Source organism: Phoenix dactylifera, chromosome 7 (genome assembly GCF_051530095.1).
Source record: "Phoenix dactylifera cultivar Ajwa chromosome 7, Ajwa_hap1_PhDact_Kaust_v1.1, whole genome shotgun sequence".
Classification (NCBI taxonomy): Eukaryota; Viridiplantae; Streptophyta; class Magnoliopsida; order Arecales; family Arecaceae; genus Phoenix; species Phoenix dactylifera.
Window position 1 is genome coordinate 32,281,991 of NC_143196.1, and position 26,168 is coordinate 32,308,158.

General features: G+C 37.9%; 2 protein-coding genes across 14 annotated transcripts; both read right to left on the reverse strand.

Moving 5' to 3' along the window:
- Positions 1-447: 447 nt before the first annotated feature.
- LOC103712845 (PHD finger protein ALFIN-LIKE 3-like) lies at positions 448-10,300 on the reverse strand. Of its 4 annotated transcripts, none has more exons than XM_008799531.5 (6): positions 9,861-10,300; positions 9,700-9,732; positions 5,388-5,408; positions 4,757-4,985; positions 1,740-1,863; positions 448-1,008 (listed from the first exon to the last, which is right to left on the reverse strand). In XM_008799531.5, exons 1-6 carry the CDS (start codon positions 9,958-9,960, stop codon positions 742-744), a joined length of 774 nt encoding a protein of 257 aa, XP_008797753.1. In that variant the 5' UTR covers positions 9,961-10,300; the 3' UTR covers positions 448-741. The 4 variants fall into 4 exon arrangements, with proteins under 4 accessions (XP_008797753.1, XP_008797744.1, XP_008797768.1 ...); XM_008799522.5 differs by having other exon boundaries at positions 448-1,011; XM_008799546.5 differs by lacking the exon at positions 5,388-5,408.
- Positions 10,301-12,772: 2,472 nt separating this feature from the next.
- Positions 12,773-21,934, reverse strand: LOC103712877 (alpha/beta hydrolase domain-containing protein WAV2-like). 10 transcript variants are annotated; one of them, XR_016396038.1, is made up of 10 exons: positions 21,488-21,934; positions 18,150-18,185; positions 17,971-18,049; positions 17,795-17,849; positions 17,577-17,693; positions 16,712-16,894; positions 14,238-14,284; positions 14,063-14,145; positions 13,617-13,878; positions 12,773-13,255 (listed from the first exon to the last, which is right to left on the reverse strand). XR_016396038.1 is itself a non-coding variant. In XM_088701748.2 (8 exons), the coding sequence occupies exons 1-8, from the start codon at positions 21,723-21,725 to the stop codon at positions 13,276-13,278; spliced, it is 981 nt and encodes a 326-aa protein (XP_088557874.2). In that variant the 5' UTR covers positions 21,726-21,930; the 3' UTR covers positions 12,981-13,275. The 10 variants fall into 10 exon arrangements, 5 of the variants coding, with proteins under 5 accessions (XP_088557874.2, XP_008797808.4, XP_088557882.2 ...); XR_016396039.1 differs by having other exon boundaries at positions 12,773-13,286; XR_016396040.1 differs by having other exon boundaries at positions 14,238-14,364; positions 16,712-16,876; positions 21,488-21,933.
- Positions 21,935-26,168: the final 4,234 nt, after the last annotated feature.

Genomic DNA, 26,168 nt, shown 5'->3' on the forward strand with positions numbered 1-26,168 from the left:
AAAAAGTTCTATCAAACTCATGTAGACCTGCATCTATCTGTACAGGAAACTATGAGGATAATGGGCGATACTGGGCAACGAGAACAGGCAGGCAGGAATACATTTAACAATCCACTCAAGTAATCAATGCCATCATTTTCACTTGGGTAGGCAGGAATCCATCCACAAAACCCTCGCAGTGGAGTTGGAGTGCAGTGAATGCCACATTAGAGGCGCATCTCCTTTTCCTAATCATCTCCAGTGATCAAAGCCGTAAAATTATTTATATGGAATCAGAGACCCGAATCTTAAATTTTTAACACCAATTCAGCACGAACCAAACCTGCTCTTTCGACCTTTATCCATCAGCGACACGCCATGAAGCAATGAAAACAACTATATAAATAAAATTACTGTCCGGACCTCAGGTCCCAAGATAATTGGACCTGAAACCAACAACAAACCATAAGAATGGGAACAGTCTTCTTATAAGAAAAATCGACAAAAGAAAACAGCATCCATTAACCACTGGGGAATGATGATACCTACGGTAAAGCAGATAAATATGATGACAGCTAAAGATAGATCATTCTACATCCAGCAGAAGTGTTCTAAATGTAAGAGTGCACGGCATTAAAAAAGAGGATTCTAACACGAGTTAGTTTACAAGATGAACCACTTTTTCCTATAAACTAACAGCAAATTCGGCATCGAGTGCAGCCCCCACCAAGATGCACGGATGAGGACCTTGCAGCAAACCTCTCAGGAGGGGCGAGCTCTCTTATTGCTGCATGATGGGCACTTGTACTGCTTGATGTGCTCAGCTCTAGCAGGGGTAATCTTGACACATTTGCCATGAAACCACTGTTCGCATATGTCACAGCAGATCCAGAACTCATCTGATCCATTGTTATCCCCGCATGCACCACACAAGGTCTCTCCATGCTCCTCTTCATCTTCCTCGTCCAGACCTTCATCTTCTTCCTTTGGCTGCCCCTTTGGATACTTGGCCTGGGACTCTGATGTGCGCTGCTTTATAGTCGGACAACACAAAGGGCGGAGGTGATCAAAAAGAGAAAGTGGAAGATAGTAATTTGACCGCAAGCAAACATAGATCAATGCAGATGAATGATATGTTGGATGGAAGTAGCAAATTTCCATCCTTCACGTAGATAATGGGCCCATGAGTGGATTGGCACCCCATCAAGATGACATGAAGGTCATAATTCCCATATAATTTTCAAAAAACAGTTGGCATATGCATGCTGTGAGCCTTCGTTCATTAAAAAGGGATACCTTGTAGGAAAGAAAAGAAAAAAAGAGGGTACTCGAAACTACAATCCCATATAATCACACTAATCTGCCTGGATGATGATGTGGCCAATCTAGAAGAAGAGTTGCATGCCCATTTAATTCTGCAGAAAAATGTGATTTACTCACCACGCTCCCACAAATTATCAGAAGATTTAATGAGCAAGAACAGATATGCAAACATAAATTCGTGAATAAAAATCAATCAATATTTCCCCCTTATCAAAATCTGCATAAAAAACATGTCTAAACTGAACAATTGTGAAACTTATGAGAAAAGCTATTCTGTTTTAGGGCACAAAAAAATTGTCACCTAATACCATATAACCAATTAAACCTTTGGCTTAGAGAAGTTAGTTTTTTCCCATATAAGGAGACGGTGACAAACATGCAAGACCAATCACACAGTTCGGTCAAACCATCGAGAGGAGGACCGAAAACTTCTTTACCACTTTAGAGTTTGACTTGGATTTTTTGCTGCTGTGGTTGGTACCCGATGTTTTCACTCTGCTCTTCCCATTCACAACTTCGTATATGGTAGGCAGTTCGTTAATCAAGCCAAACAGGCGCTTCCTGCATCATAAATACCAACAGAAACTTACTGGAGTGCCATAAAATTAAAGGTTGGAATCTGCCATTACTTGATTTCACCAGAAAAATGTAACAAGATAAGATGAGCATGCTCTAGAGGAATAGAAATAAGAAGAAACCAAAAATATTGGAAAAGCGAAGTTAATTATCAAATCATGCATAACTATATCAATTCAGAAATAGCAATGCGAGCTAGCAAGTTTGACACAAACATCACTTACATCAAATTTCACAGTCTAGTCAGGTTCCAGAAGAAATTACTTTTATAATGCTATACCTCATATAACTACATTTTACTTATTTCTTTAATAATTTGTCATCAGGTCCGTTTGGTTAATGGTCGCATACTATTCCAAGTTTCTGACCAAATTAGTTTTATGAAATAATAGTAAATAAAGGATATCCAACAATCTCATAACCTAGTTCCAAGGGGAGAATTCAATCCTATTTATATGAAATATCAACAAATCATCAAGTCCTATCAACAATCAAGTTCAATCCTTCACCAAAGCTTTCAGTCAGGCTTTAAACTTCAATTAGATCTTCATTCTTCCCCTCCATATTGCTGATTCATCAAGATTCTTCAAGAAAAGACCCACATCCATGTCCATATTGGGCCTTCTCTCTTAAGTGCATGCACGTACCATCGCAGTCAGTTCTATATTCTGTAGTTTCGAGCAACACCTAAGCTTCGTATAACCTACACAATTCAATCACAATCCATCCTCTTATTACCACACATGATACATTAATTTTAGCACGGTCATCTCTAAGAACTTGTCAGCAATCTTTGTTATTTTACATCTTTCTCTATTCAGACAGTGCAGGTACAGCATTCAAATCAGAAGAGAAACCTGCTTGGGCCCTTTTCATTGCCTAGCCATTATTGTTATCCAACAATACCTGCCCAAGCCCTGTAAACTTTCTTGAACCTCTGAGCATAAGCTGATCACAGAACACTGTGAGACATAATCGATACCACTGACTCCTCAATATTTATAGCAAATACTCTATTTCTGTAACATACAAATATTGTTAATATGCATTTAAAAAATTACATACGTAATGCGTAAATTTTGTTCAAAAATTGCAAGCACTACTTGAATATCAGCACATACATACATACATACATATATTGGTTTGGGGGGGGGGGGGGGGGGGGATAGGAGTATATTAGCATATCAATCTCAAGCAAAAAAAGAGTTTTCCAGTTATTTATTATGTTCATTAATATCCTCTTTACATACCATATGTGCAGACCTCTAAATGACACTGTTCACATAAACAAGCAGACACATGTATGTGCATCTATCTGTACTCCATAGCAATCAGATGTTGAGACCTGAATGCCAGAATAAGAACTATAGCAAAACAAAATATTAGAGTACACTACCAGCTACCAAACCACTGAGCACTGCAAAGTATATAACATAAACAAGACTGACATATTTAAGTGCCGTACCAAACTACTGACTAATGAATCAGACCTATTAAACAAATAAAAATAAATTACAAACATATATTCCCATCATATCACCAAAATATTACGTGTGTAGATGCAGAGTTTGTAAAAATATCTGCTCGCAAGTATTTTGTAACCATAACTTGAAGATAGGAATGATAAAAAATCATAAAACATTTTTATTATTTGCTTGAACTGCGCAAAGCAAGTGTTTTTCTTGAAGACCTACATTATCTGACTTTCTAGAATGTTTAAGAAAAAAAAACTAAAGATTGCTTCATTAGCTTCAAGCAATACTTTAGCATAAAAACACATATCTTTTCATCACTTGATCCAATTAAATCTGCAAAAGAGAGCTAAAAAAAAAGCTCTAGCATTGCTAAAGAAAGTTAACCATGATTTGCATATGTCATAAATTAGTGAAAAACTGCAACTGGAACACCCCTCCCCCTTTTCAGGGTAAAAATCTCTTCATAATAAAATAAATCTTGAATATAAAAATATATTTAACTATTAAAAGAATGAACTTTGTGTGTGGCAGGCATGGATGGTTAGTAACTTAGTATTTACCAAAAGAAGAGCAGATTTATGAAATAGATGGTCTGGCAGCTGGGGAATATTCTTATCATAATAGAAGCCTCAGGCAAGCATCAACTCTAATCCAAGAAGGAATTAAGCAACCAAACAGCTGCAACAATTTTTTTATATTTGTTTCTTTTTCTGGGTTTCCTTGTTAGTAGTCTACCTGCAGGTCTCCAATAAAGATGTCCTGGAAAACTTCCATTCTACCTACCTTGACACCTTTTACAGAATGATACTATTACATAAGCCATGAGGACATTATTATAGCATCATTATTATGGCAAAAATCAGCACTCATATTAAGGAAACTGACATCCAGCGTGCAACTTGCAAGCTGCTGTGACAGGATGGAAGAAATCATACATATGAAATATTAAACAGTAAACCAAAAGATAATCACACAGTCAACCTAAGTAGGAAAAGGGTCACAAATTTCAATACGGTACACCATGTAAGCAATACACAGATGAAACTTCTCGACTTTTAAGCATCTAACCAGAAGAGGTGCGTAAAGGAAAAAATGAAGACAAGAACATTAATAAAAAATCTAATGGACATATAAAATTGGTAAAAAGCAAGGTTTTAACAACCACCGGAACAGGACACCATGGCTGGTAGTCTGGTACCATACCAGTCCAGCAAAAAAGGGGCACGGGTACATAGTGTGCTGGCACAGGATGCAGTCCTGCACCATCTGTTGATACATGGTATCCTACCAGTTTTTCAAAAAACTGGTATGCCCTCCGGTGCCAGTTTTAAAACCTTGGTAAAAAGTGAACATAAGAAATCATTACAATAAATCTCTCCACCAAGCATGATTCTATTAATCACCTGTCAGCTTTATCAAATCCAAATCTAGCACCAAAATAAAATGCAACAGAAAGTAACCACGCATCACTGTGTACAGCGACCAGAGACAACCAATCTTTCTCTTGCATTCCATCCCTCGCAAAGTTAATGCCCAAGACAGGCTCTGGGAGCTCCGGAGGTACCTCTTCCGCAGGCAAATTAACCTCCCAGTGCTCATTGGGAAATCCATAGAGGCATAAATTTTCCTTTTCTGCAACAAGACTCGTTTAGATGAGAAGCACAACCATAAAAATCTATCTTATAAAACTATAATGCTAGCAATCTGCTTGGTCAATAAATAAATAACTCAGTAAATCATTCGGGCATGTGAAACAACTTGTTATTATATATGAAAGTATGAAACTGCATGATTTTACTCAGAATGGACAGAATATCACGGTTTACGGTAATCTTATGTAACATGGCAATGGTCAAAGTAATTTGTGCATACACATATATTAGTAAAGTGGCAAAAACAGAACAGGCAAGCCGCTTCATGCCCCAGCAATGATTACTTACAATTACAAATTACTATATTTAAAGCACCACAAAAATATGTAAACAAGAACATTTCAGTAAAATAAGCTAATTTGGCTTTAACAAGGATCTTTGCCTCTTCCATGTCTTGAGGTGCCTGCCATATTAAATGATAGTGTTCCTCAGCTCATCATTCAAATGTTGTACTTAAACAAAAATATCAGGGTAGTTAACACCAAAGTGAAGCAAGATAAAGGGCATATTGGATATTACATGAAACAAAATCATTATCATCAAGATATAAATGGACAATTTACAAATTTGTCAAACACAATGAAGAATATTGAAGAAAAAATATCAACATACTTTCCTATTGATGCTCAAAATTTTCCTATATTACCTCTCAAAAACTCTCAAGATGGGAAAATTTCCATTGGAAACCCTTTAAATTTTGGTCAACAGAAACATTTTCCAGAACTTCGTTAAAATATCACAAAAGAACTAGGTGGCATCTCCATAGACCTATATCAATATTTCATTGAAAACATTGTAACATAAGATTCTGAAGCATATCTAAGTTAACTAAGTTTTTTATTGTTTTGTACCTAGACAATCAAAAAATTGTTTAAAAAAATTATAACAAAAAAAATCATGTTTAGAGTGCAATTTTTCATTTTAGTGTTTAATGACAATCCAAGATATTGCAATCCAAATGCATATGACATTTGAGCTTTCAGATGGCCATACCAATGTAACATGTCTACTTTCCTTTAGTTATATTTGAAACAAAACATTGCAAATCTTATCAAAAACTCACAAAATCTAAATTTAACATTATTTCCAACATCAAAAAAATGGGAGAAAGAAATGACAAACAAATTAATATAAATAGACATATGTACAATGAGTTAGGCTGCATAAGACACTTTTAGCACAAACTCCTAGAATGGCCCCAGCTTTATATCGACATCAGCTAAATCTGAAATATTTTGTAATTTTAGAGATTCAACTGAAATTTAGTAACATGCTTAGGGATCTAACATTAGTTTGAGGTTTTCAGTAGTTTGGGAAATGAGATTAAGAGGGAAAACTTAATGAAAAGGCACCTTAAAGGAGTCAAATACATAAGACTTTGAAAACCATCCCTATAACTGAATCATAGAATGAGAGCTAGAATGGAATGGAAATTCCAGCATTAGCCCCATTCCAGTAGTCACAATTGCTTAGAATCACCATTCCCTCAAATAGAGGAATTGTGTTTCCACTCTTAAATGGAAGGAACATTACTGAAATAAGAACAAGAATGAATGATATTTATGGTATGAACTAACTACTAGCATTTGTTGTATAAAATGGGAACAAATGGCATATTTGATATGAATAATTTAAAAAATTTCATGGAATAACATGGAAATTAATACTTTAATTAACAATTGAATCTAAAAAAATCGATGCTATTAGGATGAAAAGTGAAAATGTAAAATAATGACCATTAGAATATCCTAATGGTTGTCATTTAAAAATAATGACCATTATAATATACTAATGGTTGTCATTTAAAAGTACTGTCTATAACAGGAAAGCCTTTGAGGCTTGCTTCTTGCAGCTTGCCTCAGGGCTTCATTTTTTTCAGTTCATTCTAAATGCTTCTCAACAGCAGGCTTCATAAAGGGTGAATTTGGGTGTGAGACTTTACCATCTCCACAAAATGGGGCTCACATATATCTTTTCAGGGCCCTACCACACCACTAAAAGTTAAAAAAATTCCTCTCTCAGTGTCCGAGGCCTTCACAGTTCAAGGGCTGCCTCAGTTTCCAACCCATTCTTCTCACCGTGCCCCCCCCCCCCCCCCCCCCCCCAAAAAAAAAAAAGAGAAGAAATTAAAAAATACACACGCATACCCTCCCCTACAAAACTGAATTTCTTTTTTTTTTTTTAAACATATATTAACCCCTCCCCACCATGCACAAAAAAAAGAGTAGAAAACCTCATGCATGCTCTGTTTCCCACAAACTCCTCTCACTCATTTTCAAAAAGCAAAAAATTTCTCCATCCCTAGCCTCACCTAGCTCAGCATACAAAAATAAAAAATAAAAAAAACATATGTGCATGTGGAAGACTCTAGTATGTATAATGTATAAGATAATGAAGGCCTCCAAAACAATTCAGACAGTCATTACCCTAAAATTTGATTATATTCTTTGGTTGAGGATATATTCAATAGATCAATAAACCTAATTGAATAATTAAATGGAATTATCAGTCCTTTCCTATGCAATCCCTCATTCATTCCCAAAAAATGGAATAGGAATGGCAGATCCAATTACGTATCTTTCATTCCCATTTCATTATGTTTCTATTTCATTCTATGAACAAAAAAATAGCATAAATTCAATAATGATGATCTTAAGCATTCTTGAACCTAATATTCCAAAAGTAGAACTGATTTGAGCACTTCCTACTAAAGACTTGATAGCTAAGTTCACCTAAAGTAAACATGCTTGCATGTCTTAAAACTCCCATGACAAAGTATAAAGCCACATGATTGGAATGGCCTAGAAGTAACCCTAAATAACCAATAACAAATCCAGTTATCTATGGAAAGACAGAAATTAAATTGACTAGAATTTTGGGTATTCAATTAATTTTGTTAGTTATAGGTGTTTGTCTTGTAATACTCCAGGCTCTTTGTTTTGCTCATTGTTTTAGGCAAGGTTGGTAATTATTGAGATCACAGACGCCTCGGTGGGTGGCCATACCAAGATGAACCCAGATCTTGGTTTATCTAACCTGAAACGGTGAGTAGGGAAATTATGGAAAGGACCAGCATATTATAAGATTTCAGCCGATATTATCAAAACCAAGATAATATGAAATATCAACAAATTTAGTAAAATCTGGATTAATCATCAGTTAAAGCATTCACTTTAGTGTTGGATCTTTTTTTTCTTTAGAATAGGCCAATCACTAAGTTGTTCAAATAAAGCTATAAAATAGAAGTACAAAATCTCAACCAAAATATTTATATCATATTGGTCGACATATCAGGATAAATCAATAATCTATAGCAGCCAAGATAATGAGGGCCAAGATTTTGTATGATTGTATTGGTAGGCATCCAAAACTGATATGGTTCAAGATCTTGGCCAAAATGAAAACCTTGGTTTTGCGGGCATAAATGATACTGAAGTCTCTAGGGGAAAGTAGGAAAAATTACCTGCCTTTTTGTGTTGTCATTGCCATTGCAACATGTGCATGGACCAAGCCATAACGGCCACACAGACCTGACATCACATCATCCTTAGTTGTCTTCAGTATGTCACTTGCAACTCCTCATGAGTGTTGCACGGGACTTTTTCTTTGTTTTACATGCTTGACAAGTATTTATACATTAAAATTCATAAACTATCATTACAGCTTATAATAACAATGCTGATATCTCTTTCCATCTTCCTTCCTCCTTATCTTTTGTATCCTTACTCTTCTTTGTTCTTCTTTTTGCTATACTAATTTTCATCACTTCAGCAATTAGTTTCTACTGCTTTTTATTATCTGCGTGTATGCACACATACATATGTACGTAAGGGGTTCTTTCAATTTTCAAAGGTTCAGAACACCACTATGTTTCCTGATACATGTGTAGGCAATCAATAGTTTTAGAAAGAAAATGGCACAAAGATTGCATGCCTCAGGGCCGGTGTGGCACTAGATTAACTAGTGTATATGCGTATGTCTATATAAAGTGCAGGTAGAAGTGATATATACCACTTTTCTAATGTTACTTTCTTTGACATTGTAACCTTGCATGGCAAAAAAGTACAAGAAATGAGCAGTTCATAAGAATGAAATAAAAATAGGTACATATTCAAAAAGGAGAAAAAACTCACGCACACTATTGCTTATACATATCTAATCAGCAGGCTTCTACTAAAATTTAGCACGTAGACATCACAGGAAGGAAAAACAAGTGGTGGCAATGTTTCATTGCATTTAGAAACCACATAACGTTTACCATTTAAACCTGGCCATAAATTTCAAACCTCCAACATAAAACAACGGCAATCTATAACTACCGCAACCCTAGGAAATCCCTCATTAGAATTCCTTGCTATTAGCAGTACCGAGAGCCTAAAATAGTTCGCACTTATCAAAGATACTGTAATTTCTCAGTAACAACGTTTCTAGAAGTTAAATTATCTCCGCAGAAAACAGTACAGGCTTGCACAAATGGGCCCTATAAAACTTCCTGCACCTTTTTCCCAAAACAAAAAAAATCAAAGCACAAAAACTAAACAGAAAACAATTACATAAAATATACTAAAACTCAAAAGAACAAACAAATACGGCAATAAAAAAGAAGTACCAGAACCCACACATGCAAGGACAACAAACAACGGGGGGAAGGCAAAAATGAAAAAAAAAAACACAAAAAAATGCAAATTTCTCACCAGGGTCGCACTGTTGGTAGAAATCCTCCACATCTGCATCACCCCAGACCGAAAAAAAACCATTAAATCGACGAAAAATCAGCAAAAACGAACCAAAATGGCATCTTTTTTTTTCTCTCGAAAAGTCCTAAGAAAAGACGAAGTGGAAGATTTGTGCTCACCGGTGGTGAGGGCTTTGACCATCCCGGCCCTCCGGCCCTTGAAGTCCCGGAAGACCTCTTCCACCGTCTTCGGGTTGTACGGCGCCGATCCCCCGTCCATTCCCCAGTTCCAAAGACAAAAACGAAGACAGAATTCGAGAGATAGCGAGAAGATTGAGAGCAAAATAATAGGAAATTAGAGGAATTCGAGGTGGGAGAGGAGAAAGAGAGAGAGACAGTATTTTTTATTTTTTAAGGGAGGGAAAGATGCGAAGAAAAAATAACTATACACTTTGACGCCGTAGAGAGAGAGAGAGAGAGAGAGAGAGAGAGAGAGAGGCGGCTCGGGGAGGAGGGGCGGACTCGAGAGGGTTTTTTTTTTCTTTTTCTTTCGTTGGTACATAGGCTTGATGGGGGTTCGAAAGGGAGGGAATAAACTGGATTGGATACTTGAGGGGACGAGTCCGGGGCGGGCGTGGGGTAACCGCCGGTTTTAGGGTTTCTTTAATTTCCTTCCTGTGGAACGGCCCCAAGAAGCGACCGGACACGTGTGCGGTTTCCTCTGTTTCATCGCTCATTTGGGGAGAAGGAATATTTATTTTTATTAGAAAGGAGGCAAGTTTCTATTATTATTTATATTCTCATGAAGCCCGGTATTATTGCCTCAAAAAAAATAAAAAAGCTTGGAAATACCATAAAGGAGAAGAATTATTAATCAGTCTCTCTCTCCAAGCTTATAGCTGCAGGATGAGAAGTATAAAACGTCGCAGTGAGCCCTTTTTCCAAGCAGCCTGCAACTCAGTCCGAGGTACAGAAAAAATGAGTCAAATGTTTGGACATTACAAATATCATCTGACCTTCATTATTTCTAATAAACAACCCCAAACCTGGTACTGTGAGTAGAGTCGGCACCACGGAAGTTGATTTTAGAAGACTTACAGGTGGAGGAGCATCCATCTAATAAGAGAGGTTGAAAAAATCTAGCAAATGGATACGCAAAGATCACATGATTAATATTCTCAACGTGATCCAAAATGATTAATATCCTCGGAGTAATCTTCTATCATCAACCAAAAGAAACGATCCCACGGAGCTACTTTACACCTTACACTTCCAGATCCATGAAAATTCATCATGTATGCATGTGTGTGTGTGTGTGTGTGAAGATGTATATGCAGAGACAGAGAAGGAGGCTCACCATGAGAGAGCAATTGGTGCCATCCTTCAACTGATTTTTTTGTGGCTGACCCCATTCAAGCATATCAGGTGGAGCTAGTAATGGGAGAGCTGGTGCCATATGATTTAAAGAAGCAATGTCAGAGTAGCAAGAATCTTTCCATTATCCCACTCTGAGATTGTCATCAATTTCTTCGATGTTGAAAGGCACAGGCCAGAGATTAGTTGGTATCGAGGAGAACCAAGGTTAAGCGAAAATATTTTATGAGGACCCGTGCAAGTATGTATTTAGTTCCAAATCGATTTTTTACTGGATAGACCTTAGGTAGTTATACAGAATCAAGAAATCCAAATAATATATTTCTGCTAGCCATTTTGGATGAGGTCCTGAATTGTTATATATTTATTTGCTTACCGTTGCCAATTAATGAGGAGGTTGCTAGAAGATGGCTCTCCAAATTGTGGAGCAGCCTTCAGGAGTTCATATCCCTGCCATGAACCATGGGAAACGACACTGAGGCGTGAGAACCACCTTGATGGCAGCACAGCATGACCCACGAAAGCACACGGTATTTGATTTGCAAGCTTTGCAAACCAACACCACCATCATTATAAGAAGAGCACATGACCCCCCAAGCAATCAAATGCAACTTTTTTCTGATCAGCAGATTGCTCCTTGGTGTTGATAAGATATCAGCCCAAACTTGGTTAATGCAACTCTAACCTGGATGGAGAGAGTGCTTTCTAACTTCCATCCCTCAAGCTTGTTCTTAAGTATGTTAATCAGAGGGTTCCAAACATATCTGAGTTAGCCTGGCACTTGAATCAAATAGGTTTTGATGCAGGCAACCTATTAAAAGGGATTCCTTTGAATTAGCAGACCTTATGTTTCTCCCTTAGCGATAACTTATTCATGGGAATCTTGCAACAAAAAATCTATCCTACTTTTATTTTCGCAAAAAAAAAAAAAGACACTTCTCTACAATTATTCCCATGTAATCATTACTGCTATAATAGAATAACATGTAGGTCGATAAGAAAATTCAGATCAAATTATTTTTCAAAAAAGATAAAAAGGAAAAGTGAAAAATGGAAAGGAAGAGGATTCTTCTACAGAACTTTCTTGATTCATTAATTATTTAAATGTCCATTTGTAAGACGAAAAATTAAAAAGCTATTGCATAAATAGCGGCAGTGAAACAAACTGTTATTTTGTTGTTATCACATGTAGCTTTAGATTGGAACAACTAATTATGCCCATTATAATAATCATTTCTGATCGAATTTGGCAAAGAACAGACCAAGCTTTCCTGTTAATTCTAAGTAACGGTTTTGAGGTCTATTACTAGGAGATATTCATGTAACCAAGACCTTGTTATTTAGTTATGGTTGCATGCATTGTAAGGAAATTTTTTTTGGCACATACATTGCAAGGATGTTTAATCAGCAAGCGGAGTTCCTACCGAGAAAAGAAATTCAGGAAGAAGTTCCAACTCATCTAAATCAAGATTGCTAGAACATGTTCCTGAGGAAAACCAGAGTAGCTTAGCAATATAATTTCAGACATAAATCAGCTATATAAGCAAACGTGGTTAAGGACCAGTTGGCCAAAGCAGTGTTCCAACGCCATGTAAGACTATTATGTGCTGAAAGATGCCTAATTAACTTTTACCCACCTGATTCTTCCAATTCGGTCGTAAAAGATTCGAGATGCTCTCCAGTATAAAGCTTGGCAGAACCAGAAAGGGGAAAAAACATAGAGAAGTATATGATACAAGAACTTTGTATGCTCAAGCATCACATATTTGCAAAACTATTATTTTTTTAACAATCAAGATATTAGGTAATTTTACAAATTATGTTGAATGCAAAAGAAAAAGAAAAGCAATCACAACGCCAGAAATAATTGACCCTGTAGACTATGTATAAATATCTAACCTGTGTAACTACCGAGTTAGAAATACATTCATCTCAAGAACATCAATCTTTTCATCTTATTTCATATAGAGAATGTGTGTCACTATAATGGAACCAGTTAGACAAATTTACATCTTTGGCATCTTCTGGACGTTGCACTGGGAAAGACTAGCAAATTTGACTGAATGCGCTGCACATTGAGACTGGTTGTCACTCCCATTGATAGATTTAACTGCTGCAGCATCAGATATATATGATAGGCATGGTTTGAAAAAGGCAGGCTCTGCCTTAAGAGAATGCTGTGGATCATCATGCTGCAGTATCTAAAAGGGCATGCATAATGTCATTGCAAATCTGGAGAAGATAAAATATTAAATTCCATATTTTCAAGGTCACAAGGCATGAGTGACTATGCAACTGACAAATCTGAATAGAAAACAACTGTCATACCAAACATACAACACCATGAATTATCAAGTATGAACTTCCCCAAGTTTCTAATCTATTAGCTTTGATCATATGTATGCATGCATCTGTATGTGCACATAAAATAAACGGCATGACAATTTGTATGTATGTGATTTAACACACTAGTCAACTAGAGTTGAGTTGATTCCATTGTACACACAAGTATGGAACATGACAACTCAAAATGTTAGAAGAACTAACAGGACAGATTTTTACCATTGTCATCGTCATCGTCATCGACTTTGCAGCTTGATTTGCATTGCTGTATCTCTGGAACATACTGATCCAAGAATAACTGAATATTTCTCCAATACCGATCTCCACCAGAAAACCAAGTGTCCATGTGCATGCCAGTTGGAAAATCAACAAATCTACAATTTCTATTATGTTCTACTGCCTTAGAATACAGCATCTGCATATGAGATGGAGGAACTAACTCATCTTGCAACCCAGATAGGAACAGCATAGGTTGTTTGATCTGCATGACGGACAAAACATTAGGAAAATAGAACATAGAACACAATAAAAAAGGGGCAAAAATCGCAATTCTCAGAAACATCCGAAGCACTCCAGAGGACGAACAAAACCCTTCCTGAAAAGGCTCGGAGGAAGTTGCTCTAATAAGAATGCAAGCTACAAATGGTAAGCTTAATTTATATTACCATTTCCACCTAACAAGCCACAACTCTGGCAACAGTGTGAGCTTCTATCCTCATGAAAGATATATCCAAAGTTTGTAGATTGCCTATTAAAACCAGCAGTCAACCATCAGGTGCAGGCTGGCCAGGTCAAGATTAATTGCCATTACCAGCACTGAGTGGTTTTTCTGAGTTATACCAGCCATAGTTGGATGCCGCTCTCTTCTGAGCTAGCTTAGTGGTTCCCTGACAGTTACGTGTTGTGTAGTTAGTGTCTAATTCCAATGGCTAGCCTTTCAAAATGATCAGGCATCAATTATGATCACCTACACAAAATCCAATGGCCAATTGCTATGAGATTGGCAACAAAGAGACCTTGATGTACATTTGATCTATCCTTTATTTGAACTTCACTGAAAGAGAGAATAAAATTAAAGAAAAAAAATCAGTAGGAGAATATGTAGCATTGCATGCACCCTAAGCCTGAATCCTCCCTTTACCCATCCTGGCTTTTGAGAGACAGCCTTGGACACCCGAATGGGTCACTCCTAGGGGTGACAAAAAACACCATATGTTGGTACCGATATCATGCACAGTTAAGGTGCATTCTATAGGTTCATTTAGTATAAAAAACACAAATTTTCCATACAGGTCAGTATTTACACATAATTTATTATTTTGACTGCTAAATGGCGATACAACATTTAACTATACTCTACAAAAACTCATTTGTTGAAGTCTGGAGTTACTTTAGCTTGTTAGTTAATGAATGCAGGTTCAGGTCAAATAGTTATGGCTCTCAGGTCAAGCGCCAAAGTTATTTTTTAATTGGATCTTCTTTTATTGGAAACCTTGAACTTGAGGAACTAGTATGAAAACATATCAATTGAAGTAAGAAGCATGTCATTCTGGACCTACCGGTAAAATGTTCCTATCCACCTATAGAAGATAGGGCTGGAAATGGGTTCAAGATGGCCCAAGGCCCATCAAGCCAAGCCAGCTTCACATCGAGCCTTGGACCAAGCCCGAGACTACCTTTTTTTTTTGTTAGAAACGGCTACTCATGTCATATAAATCTCACGTGAAGCCTGAGACTGTTCAAGTCAGGCTCGGGCCTAAAAAATAAGGCTCAAATAAATTATAGGTAGCTTTGGCCGATGATTGGACTAATCAGGTCTAAAGCTTGAGCCTAACAATGGACCTGTCTGAGCCAACCCACCTCTCTGCTCTCTCTCCCCTCTATGTTCTCTCTCCTCTCTCCCACCCAGTCTCTCTCTTCTCTCTCCCCCCACCTGATGTCTCTATCCTCCTCTCCCCCCAATCTCTCTCCCCCTCTCTTCTCTCTCTCCCTACGTGATGTCTCTCTCCTCCTCTCCCTCCCGATCTCTCTCCCCCTCTCTTCTCTCTCTTACCTGATCTATCTGCCCTCTAAATTCTCTCCCCTCTCCCATCTCTCTCCCAACCAATCTCTCTCCCCTCTCTCCCAACCAATCTCTCTCCCCTCTCGTTCCTCTCTCTTTGTAATCCCTCCCGATTTCTCTTTCTCGATCTCCTTTCTCGCTCACAATCTCTCATCCCGCTCTCTCTCTCTCTCTCTCCCAATCTATCTCTTCCTATCTCCTCTCTCTCTCCCTCACAATCTCTTTCCTCTCGCTCCCCCTCCGAATCTATCTTCCCCCCCTCTACCTCCTAATCTATCCCTCCATTGTCTTCTTTCTCCACACTCTCTATTCCCATCTCTCTCTCGTTTTGCATTGTAGCCCGCATAGGCCGCAGGAGAAACTAGGGCCTAGATCTGAGCTAGCCAATTGTGCTTCAGGTTGAACTCGAGTTCAGGCTTAGCCAGAATTTGAAAGAAATTTTGGGCCTAGACCTACCCAAAGCCCAAATTTTTTTCATGCGGGTCCATGCTGCATAGAAACCCAACCTAGCCCAACTAAATTCCAGCCTCAGTGAAAGATTCAAAGAACTTTCTTTGATTATATACTTCTGCTTCAAGAAAGTAGAAACTGCATTGAACAATGGCCAGAATCCTAGCATTTTCTAATCAACAATTTCCAAAAATCTGCAAATCTTCTAGAAGTTACTTGAATGGATTTGTTCAGCTGAGCATTTGAACATGTTGCAAATTCAAGAAAACCATGGAAAAAATGTTACAATTCAGCAACTTCAGATTCCTGAGAGCAAGAATTATATCTAACCTAGTAATTCTAACAGAAAATTGGTAAGTGTGATTTATATGCAAATCCTCACAATGGGACAACCTTTTTTTCTTGTGATCTAGATGGCTCGAAATCTAGTGAGTCTAGAGCTAGCCTAGATGAGGAACAGATCAGATTTGGACCAAGGATTTAAATGAACAAAACTTCATTTTGAAAAGATTATGACCCTGTATAGAAACAAACAGTAGAAAAAGAATGGCTAAGAGGGCTCTACAATGATATAACAAGATTTACATGTATGGGTGTCAGATTATGGCTACTAGACAGCATTTCATGTTTTCAAGTATTAAATGAGGAGTCAATTGATTCAGACATAAGATGTCAAAGTTGCATCATTCCAAGCAAATCAGTAAATGAGCACTGAGGCATGTAAAGGAAGAAGATTCCCATTAAAAACAAAAGCTCATAAAATGCCTATTCAAGAAAATTTTGCACGAATATGAAGTCTCACCAGCCCAATGATATCAATGGTACTCCATGGTGAGCTTACAAGACAATTGAGAACCTTTGGACCTCTTGACGCACTGCCACCTATGAACCATTTTAGGAAGGGCATCATAATACCAGCCATGTCCAATATAGAGGTGAAAGTATTCTCCAATATGATAGCAGAAACCTGCCAAAGTACTAAAAGCTGTGACCAATATGGGTAACAATTTAAGCAAAGCATATAAACTCTGACTCGACTGCAATCAGTTTGTAAGAATGAGGAAAATCTAAAAGTTGAATTACAAATGGAATATCAGTATGAAGTACGAACTAAAAAATGACCAGATTTTCTGGTACAATCTGTTCACTATAACCAATTCTGAACATTAGCATATTAAAATACTAAAACTACCTGTTAATCAGTCACCTTATTCAATGCCCAAACAACTTGTCACTCGATGAAAATATCACTTTTTCCAAAGCAGAAAAAGAGAGATAGCTGGTCCTTTTGCTCCATTTCATATGCTTAAAACTGAGGATCAATAGAGTCCAATTTGGGTGGTTCCCTGTGAAAACTACCAAAGTCTTGTCCCATCATGAAGAGAATGTCTACGAGTCAAACCTTGGTATTGCAAAATGGTTCAAAGGGAGGAAACCCTAGTGCAAGTTTCGACAGCATAATGTTTTGACAACATTCATATATATAAAAGATGCGTATACCATACAAAAGAAACAGAAAGGTGGATACAGCAGAAAACAGAGAAAGAAAAAGTAGGCAATAATACCAATGTGATAGTTTTGGACCAGTTCAAATAGATATTCTGCAACCTCCAGAATCAGGATGTCAAAGATACATGCAAAAAGGAAATATGGTTGTAATGGCACACCTTATCAGGATTATTTTTTGCAAGCACCGTTCCAACTGCACCTCCTAAAGATCTCCCAAAAACAACTATTCTGGATGCATCGATATCATTCCTCTGAGTTAGATGATCTAGTGCTGCCTAGTCAATGGGGTAAGCAAGGTAAGGGGACTGAGTGGTTAGAATAGATACAGCCAGATACAGAATGAGACAAAAGAAAATTATGAAGAATATCAGCTAACCTGAGCGTCCTTTATAATACCATGCTGAGATGGGTAACCATCACTTTCCCCATACCTATTGTGCAAACACAAACATTTGAAAATCACTAAATTTTCTAGACATGCATAAAGACCATGAAGGTATAAATACCAAAAGCAACAAGTTGAACTAATCAATTCCTGTAGAAGAAGCATACCCTCTATAAGAAAGCATAAACACATTGCAATGCAGTCTCTGCATCATCACACGGACAAATTCAAGACGGTGAGCAATATCTACAAAGCTGGATAAAGGTCCTCGATAGAAACTAATTCCAGTAAATTTAACATCCTTAGTATAAAATAGATTCTCGTAGAAAAGTACAAGTTAGGATACTGCCAGCATTTTCTTGGAAGAAGAGAATCGTTGGACCTGCAATAATAATGATACCGTTGTTGTAAACTGTGCACTAAAAGATATAAATCACAGAGATCTCCAAAAAAATGGTGGTTAAGGAAATTGAGTCATCCATTCAACTTTGACGGTAACTGATGTATCATAAAATTAGGGACAAGATGTCTTCTGTGTGTGTGTGCAGGGATATTGGGGAGAGGGGATTACCTGATTAAAGACTGGAAATTTGTTTAAACAAGTTCCAGATGACAGGCAATATTTAGTAGACTAGCTCTAACTTGTGACATGTCCATTAGAAACTTAGAATTAGTACACATAAGAATAACAACTTATATCAAATCTATCATTCTTTCATACTAAATACACATTCAGAAACTTAATAATTATAAGAGTTAAAGGTAAACAATAGCCAAAAATGGTATGACTTCACACTCACCAAACTGGAAAAATAGATCAACCAAGTAAATTTTATTACCTATTTCTGTTTGTTAGCAACAAACTGAGAAAACAACTGACAAACAGTAGTATATTGAGTGTAACTAAGGATTGGCATGAAATATGAAGATCACAGACCACACAAACCCAAAGAAACCCGTAGCCATCATCCAAAAAAAAATATTTAATCTTTGTTGAAAAAAATCAAACGAAAATATGATGGTCCAGGGGCAGGTGATCTCCATGCTGTATAACATACCAAAGTGACAAGCTAATAAGGAGAATTGGAGATTAACATCATCTGGAGGAATCAAAAAAGATACAATGCTGAGTATTGTCCATCATGTGCAAAGTAAATAAAGGGATAGGATGGCTAGTTTGTGATTTATACCATCAAACTTGTGGAAAAGGTTTGTGCAGTGGAAGCGAAGTTGCCCTTATAAGTAACAGCTCATAGTCAGTAATGTGTCAAGTTAGGAAACTCACTCAAGTAAGATGGAATTTTAAAGCTGTCCTGGTGTCTACATATATGGTCCTACAATATGAGATTAATTTAGATGGAAGAAACAGGATTATTGCTAACCAGTCTTACCTCAACTGGTTGGCATCCCTCTCCACTTGGGAGAGGTACAGGTTCATACCTTTGTGGTGGTGGTGCTGTCCACACTGTCTTTCTCAACATGGAAGGCTGTCTCTTGTTTGCACAGAACTTTATTTTCCTGTACCTTCCCCATGAGGAGAACCCTTTAACCTCCCAAACCACTTCCTATGAATGTTAAGCTCTCTAGTGAGTCGATATTTCGTCTCCTACTGTATATCTTCTTCTCCAAACAAATTCAAATCACATCAGATATAATAAATTAAGCTGTGATCCCATCTAACAATCACATTGAGAAATTGAGCGACGAAACTCCTAGCTGGATAACAAACATGCTTTACAGTTTCCTTTAGTTGAGGTACTTTGGTCGAGAAGCCTATGAGATTACTTACAAGGATTAGCCTGCAGGTCTAATTGAATTTTCTGATTAATATAAAGGTCAAGTTTGCACAAGCCCTTGCAAGGTTCAATTAGATAATTTGTGGAGTAAAAAATATTGCTAAGTTTAGCAGCGCTTGTTTATGATAAATTGAATTAGGAACTTTGCCTTTTGGGACTGCACAATTCATGTTTCCGGTATATCATGCATTTATATAGATTTTGTATAAAAAATAATTATTAAACTTTCTTTTTTTAAATACCTTCCATGCCTTCTACCTAAGGGGGACATTTTGTCAACCTGTAAACCTTATAAGTAGGGTGTATAGCACTCTTATATGTTCGTTCCATCTTCTTTTGCTAGATAAATTAGATTCATTAGACTCAGTGCACTGTTGGTGATCGCCATTTTTTTAGATCACAATAAGCCTTGAATTGATAATAATCAAAATTACCAAGACATTAGTCCATGCTGCTCTTCTCCTTTGCCTTTAGATACCTGACTAGAAATAACTATAGATAAAATTTTGATGATGTGTCCCATGTGAGGGCAGTTTGCGGTCCGGTAACAATCCACAGGGCTGAAACCTTTTTGTCAAGCAGCACATCGGTAATTAAGTGAAGATAGTCATAAAACTAAGAGAAGGATTTAATTGCAACAAACACATGGATGGAGACAGAAACCCAAACCATACAGGAAGGTATTAAGAAATTTAGTAAAAGATTATTCATAACATGATAAAGGTTTTTTGATCTCAGTTATCTGGTGAGTAAACAATACGAAAATGAACTGAGGTATCAATTTATCTTTGTCAAGCTGGAAAATTGAAGAAGTTTGAAAAGGACCAAGGTATTTAGATACCTCAGCAGGTACAAAATGATCTAGATATTGTTTTTAATATAGTAATAAATAGTTCAAATATGATTCAAGGAATTGTCTTTAATATGTAGCATTAAAAAAATTAAGATAGCCAAAAGGACATTAAGATATCCTGCATAAGTTATCAAAATTGAATAGGCCGATATTTCAGAAAGAACTAATTTTATCGGTCGGTATTTTAACGCGAATGGCTGAGTGCCTGTCACAATACAAACTGGTAACTGGGCCAAAATAAAAATGATAATGTGATTCCAGAGAAACTGCATAAATCTACCAGATGAAAGATAATGTCAATCAGTTTAACAGTACTTTTCTTTTTGTTTGTTCTTTTCTTTTTGGGTGGTGTTGGGGGGCGGGAATTGTTATAACACTGAATAGGCTCTCCATGTATAATTGCCATCCAATCAATCCTGATAGTTGATTTGTTTTGAGCTAAAAGTGACCACAACAGTGATACGGCGCCAAGCATCCAGCAATGGCTAATGGGGGAAGAATAACAGATACATTTAAGTATGTGTTATTCGAATTAGTAAATGAGCATTAGGATAAACATACGTTGGTATTAGTTTTATCGGGAGAAACAACACAGAGAGAACGAACAGCATCCAAATTCTAACATTCCGAACCTTACCAGAATTTAAACTCAAATCAGCCCCAACGTGCATAATTAACAACTAAAGAGGGTCAAACTGAAAGCAAAAGTAATCCTTTTTAGAAACTAGTAATAAACACACACAAGAAAAACCTAGCAGTCCGGAAGAATAAACCAACGCAAATATGAACATCAGAGATACTCTCAAATCTTTGCTCCGTCCCCAAAACGGGGATCACATAGAAAAAGAGTCGAGCAATTCAAAGCTTCCACGAAAGAAGAATGAGACTTTCTTTACTTCCACGAAAGAGAAACTGAAAACCCAACAAGAATCAAGCAATTCAAAGCGGACGCAAAGAAAATGAATAAGAAAACCTTAAGCAAAGAAGAATACCAAGAACCCTAACCCTAGATCGTTCGAGAAGCTAAAGTCGCACCTCGTACTGGGGGATCGTGCTTGACGAACCAGGAGTGGAGGCGGACGCCGTCGGAGGAGCGGATCCAGACGTCCTCATAATCCAGACGAAGGCGGGCGGGGGTCATGGGGTAGGACCGGGGGAGTCCCGGGAGCACCGGCACGTAGACGAGCTTCTCCTGGAACGCCACCAGCGTCGCCACCCCCACCACCACCACACCCCCCGCCCCGTACAGCAGCGCCCTCAGGAACGACACCATCTCCGCCGCCTCCTCCGCCGCGCGCCGCCGGCCGGACTTCCGTCGAACGGGTGGCTCACGTCTCAATCGCGGGGCTTTGAGGGCAGAAGGACGGAAGAGAATTTTTTGAGACCCCGGATGCCAGATTGGAAAGAAGAAGGGTGGGTCGGGTCACCGCCTGCGGGAGGCCTCTAAGCAGTAACAAGGGGATGGACTCGTGATTGGGTTCGTGTTTTCGATATTTACCACTTCGGGTCCGCCCCTCGAGTCACAATCCAAGCCACCTTAGCTTTGGCTATGCAATTAGGCCATGTAATTAATTAACCATGTTGCATGTTAACTTAGGGTTGCCCGCATGTACACATAAATAATTTATTATAACATTAATCGACAAATATAACAATGTTGCATATTAACTTAGAGTTGCCCACATGTACACATAAATGAGTTATTATAACATTAATCTACAAATATAACCATGCTGCATATTAACTTAGGGTTGCTTTGGTAAGGTTTCAGATTTTATCAAATTATGTTGGCAATGAGTCATGATCATGCGACATTGAGACATGATATATCGATTCATGTTAAGTATAGGTTGAGCCAGCTAGCCCAAACCTCATCTCGCCCGCCGAGATGCGGAAATTACCTGCCTAACCTTGTTTTAATTTTGGTTTCAAATATGGCTCTGCCAATCTTAAGTTACACCAAGCAATTGGGCAAGAGCTTGGTTCCTCTTTAATTTGAGGATGAGATGGAGGTATCCATTGCTTGGTAAATTAGATATTATGGAGTAGACAAATCAATGCAGCCTACTAGTATTCGTGGTGCATGCTTGGCATGCGTGTGAGAACATGAATGGGTTTCTGGAATTGCACGTCTTTCAAATCGGGAAATGGTGAGGGAATTAGATTCTGGGAGGATGTATGGCTTGGTCTGATTCCTCTTGCCTCTTTTCCCAAACTTGTTCTTTGGAGACATCCAAAGATTGCTTCATTCTGGAACCAAAGATCACGTCTATTTTAATGGGCCTCTTTCTTCCTTTTGATATACCTTAGATGGATCAGCTATAGGGGTTACTTTCCTCTGTTCATCCATACAATTCATCTGACATAATGCCAGTGTGGAAGTTCTACAAGATAATATGGAAAGCTCTAGTCCAGGGAAGGTCAAAATGTTTGTGTGGCTGGATCTGAAGATCAAGCTTCACACTAAGGGAACTTTGAAGAAAAGGATGGAGGGTTAGTCCTGGTTGCCTCCTATGTCAGTGTTCTATTCTAATATGCTGCTCACCTCTTCTTCAATTGTTCCTTAGCTCAAGTAATTCAGGACCAACTATTTATGGCTCTTATGTAGCATATTTGGCATGAAAGAAATGCAAAGATATTCTTGAAAAGAAAAGCCTCGGTTTCTTCTCGCAAGGTGTAACGGCTCAAGTCCTCACCCAAAATAGCTAGCCGGAAGATATTTTTGGGGTTGCTTAGTTCTATATATATATATATATATATATATATATATATATATATATATATGTATCCAAAATCTTCTCGGCAGATAACCGATATGGGATTAAACACACGTCCGCACGGATTCTCATATACTTTCCTCATTCGAGTCCTAACGTTCTCGTCGGGTTAAGGGTTCAAATCCATTCAAATCTAAGCACCACGATCTATCCGTGGTCAGCCTATATAAACTCGTGCTACAGTATCTCCTAGTCCATGTAGGCTATGGTCTGAGTTCGCTCTGATACCATTTATAACAATCCAAGACCTCATCCAAAATGGCTAGCGATAATGTATTATTTGGATTTCTTGATCCTGTATAATTACTCAAGATGTGCCCAGTGAATAACCGATATGAAACTAAACACATATCCGTACAGGTCCTCACACGAGATCATTTACTCTTTCACCATGTGGCTGATCTTTGACCGGCTAAATCTCGAAACGGTAATAGGATCATCTCCAATAGGCTATCGTCTCCCCAGGTGTTCCTACCTCCTCAATTCTTTTCTCAACCCACCCTCCGTAATTATTCTCTATTTTCTAATAAAGAATGGGAAGTTTCTCACCACAACCGGAGGGGTCTCCACAAGCGACGTTTAATAGTTGCCTACCCCTACGGCTAGGGCAAAAAGAGCGCATGTCCTTGGACTCTTGGATTCGAAGCGATCCGAAGGTAAATTGGCTGTTTTGGCGAATGAAACATCTAACTCTTGCATGATATATCTTAGAATCTATCTCCCTCTACCAAAGTTTATAACTGTGATTATTACAATGTTACAATGGTACTTCTATACCAATAACCTACGTTGCCAAAGGACTTATTGGTTACAAGTTCACGTACCTTTCCGACTTTTCAACTACTTGAGTGCTCTGCTTCCAACCAACAAAGGACTTATTCCAATGGTGAGGTAGTTGAGGAGGCCGTTGGAAATTTTATAATCATGCAACAAATGCTGTCATGGGCTCGAACTATAGGAAGATTCCTTTTCTTTTATATTTTTCTTCTTTGCTCTTTTCTTTTTTTTTTTGTTTTGCTAAGATCCAGTTTAAAAATTTAGATTTTTAGATGGTTAGGTTAAAAAATATATAAGCATGGTCGCCTCTTCTGCTGCTTAGTATTAATTTCAGGAAGATCCTTTGGACACACTATGGAGTCTCTTCCTCATTGCTTTGTCATTTTTTATCTCTTAATTTTGTTGGTTGTACTCATATTAAAATAGTATAAACAGCCGTTGTACCAAATAATATATATATATATATATATATATATATATATATATATATATATATTAGGACTACCATTATTCGACATTTTTTGGAACAGCGATAAAGAAAAAAAATCTGGAGCACTGTCTTTTTCTTTTCTTTTCTTGAACTCATGGTTTTTGATGGGTACATTGGGCCAAGTTCGGATCATACTTGCATTCGGGACTTGGTGTTGGGATTACGATTTGGTCCATGTCTAACAAGCATTTGAAGCTATTTTTGAAGCCAAATTAGTTAGACATCCTTGTCCGGAAGTAGGTTTTTTTGTCAAATTAGTTAGATTTGGGGCCATCCCCCCTATGTCGCATCCAGACAAAGTTGGAACTTGTTTAAATAAATGCTCGTCCTGTTGTCGATGCCCTCATTTTCCATTTGTACATATATTTCTACAATTCCACTCGAGTAGGACAAGGGCCAATCCATGGGACCTTGGAAATGAAAAGCTCAACGACAATATTCTATCCTGCATTTTGATCAAGTTTGTGACCAAAGATTTCATCTACAAAGGAGAGTGCACGGTGCTCATTAATTTGTCATCTGCTAGAGTTTTGCAATTTAAATTTGACATTAGTTTGAAGGGTGAAGAAAGAAAAGTCCTAAAATTACAGAGACAGGGGTGCATCTTTTGCATGAAAGAACGGTTTATTTTTCTTCACATGAATCCACCATTGGATCATCAACTGCTAGTTTTGATATCTATGATGAAGAATGAATTATAGAGTCAGAAGTGCTTTGAGATCTGTATGGTGGATGATCAATGGCAGTTTCTCATGAAGAAAGATGAATCCTTCTTTTGTTACAGTTCGGTTCCAAAATTGAATGCCATTAATTTGGGCACATGATGTTAAAATCTTTCGTCTCATCTTTGGCCACATAAAAAAACATTAGATTATGAATAGGTGATCTCCTATTTATGCTTAAAATTCCTCACTCTTGTTTTCCTCTTCTTGTAATATGTCAGGCAAAAAAAAAAAAAAAGCCTATCAAGTCAGTTGGTAAAGTCAGTGCATGTTGTTACAAGTAACTTGGATTCGAATCACATCCACATTTATTCTTGGTCGTGCTTTCTCTTGTCCTAGCTTTATTTTTTCTTAATTAAAATGGTGAAGGTGACCACTGCATATTTTATTAAAGATGAAACAAAAAAAGAAAAGGAGATTAGGTAAAAGAAATTTAACATCTTATTCTATAATATCATTGTTGTACCCCTAACCCTCATGTTACAAGGATTTTGTATCAATAATATGGTCAAGCTAATCAGCCTGCCAAGTCTATAGCTAATTATGATGTTAGCAGTATGCCAGTATGGCAAAAATAATCTGACCCATTAGAGACTGTAAACCCCGAACCAGATGGACCGGCATGGACCAAAGTCGGCGGTCCATCGGGTGATTTCAGGAATAAGGCGGTGGAGAGCGGCAGCTGTTGAGGCAGTTAAAACTGCCTAACAGCCGCGGTCCCCCACCCCTCTGAGGTGGATGGAGGCTTATAAAAGCCCTGGAGTCTGCTGTAGGGGACTCCATTGATCACCTTCTTACCTCCCTTACTCTCTTTCTTCTGTGCAAGGAGCCGGACCGAGAGCAGTGGCGCCGGAGGGGGGAGGATCTCCAACTCGCCACCATATTGTGCCGCCGGAGCAGACATAGGAGCTTGCCGGAAACATTTCACGGCTCCTCGGAGCTAGGTAAAC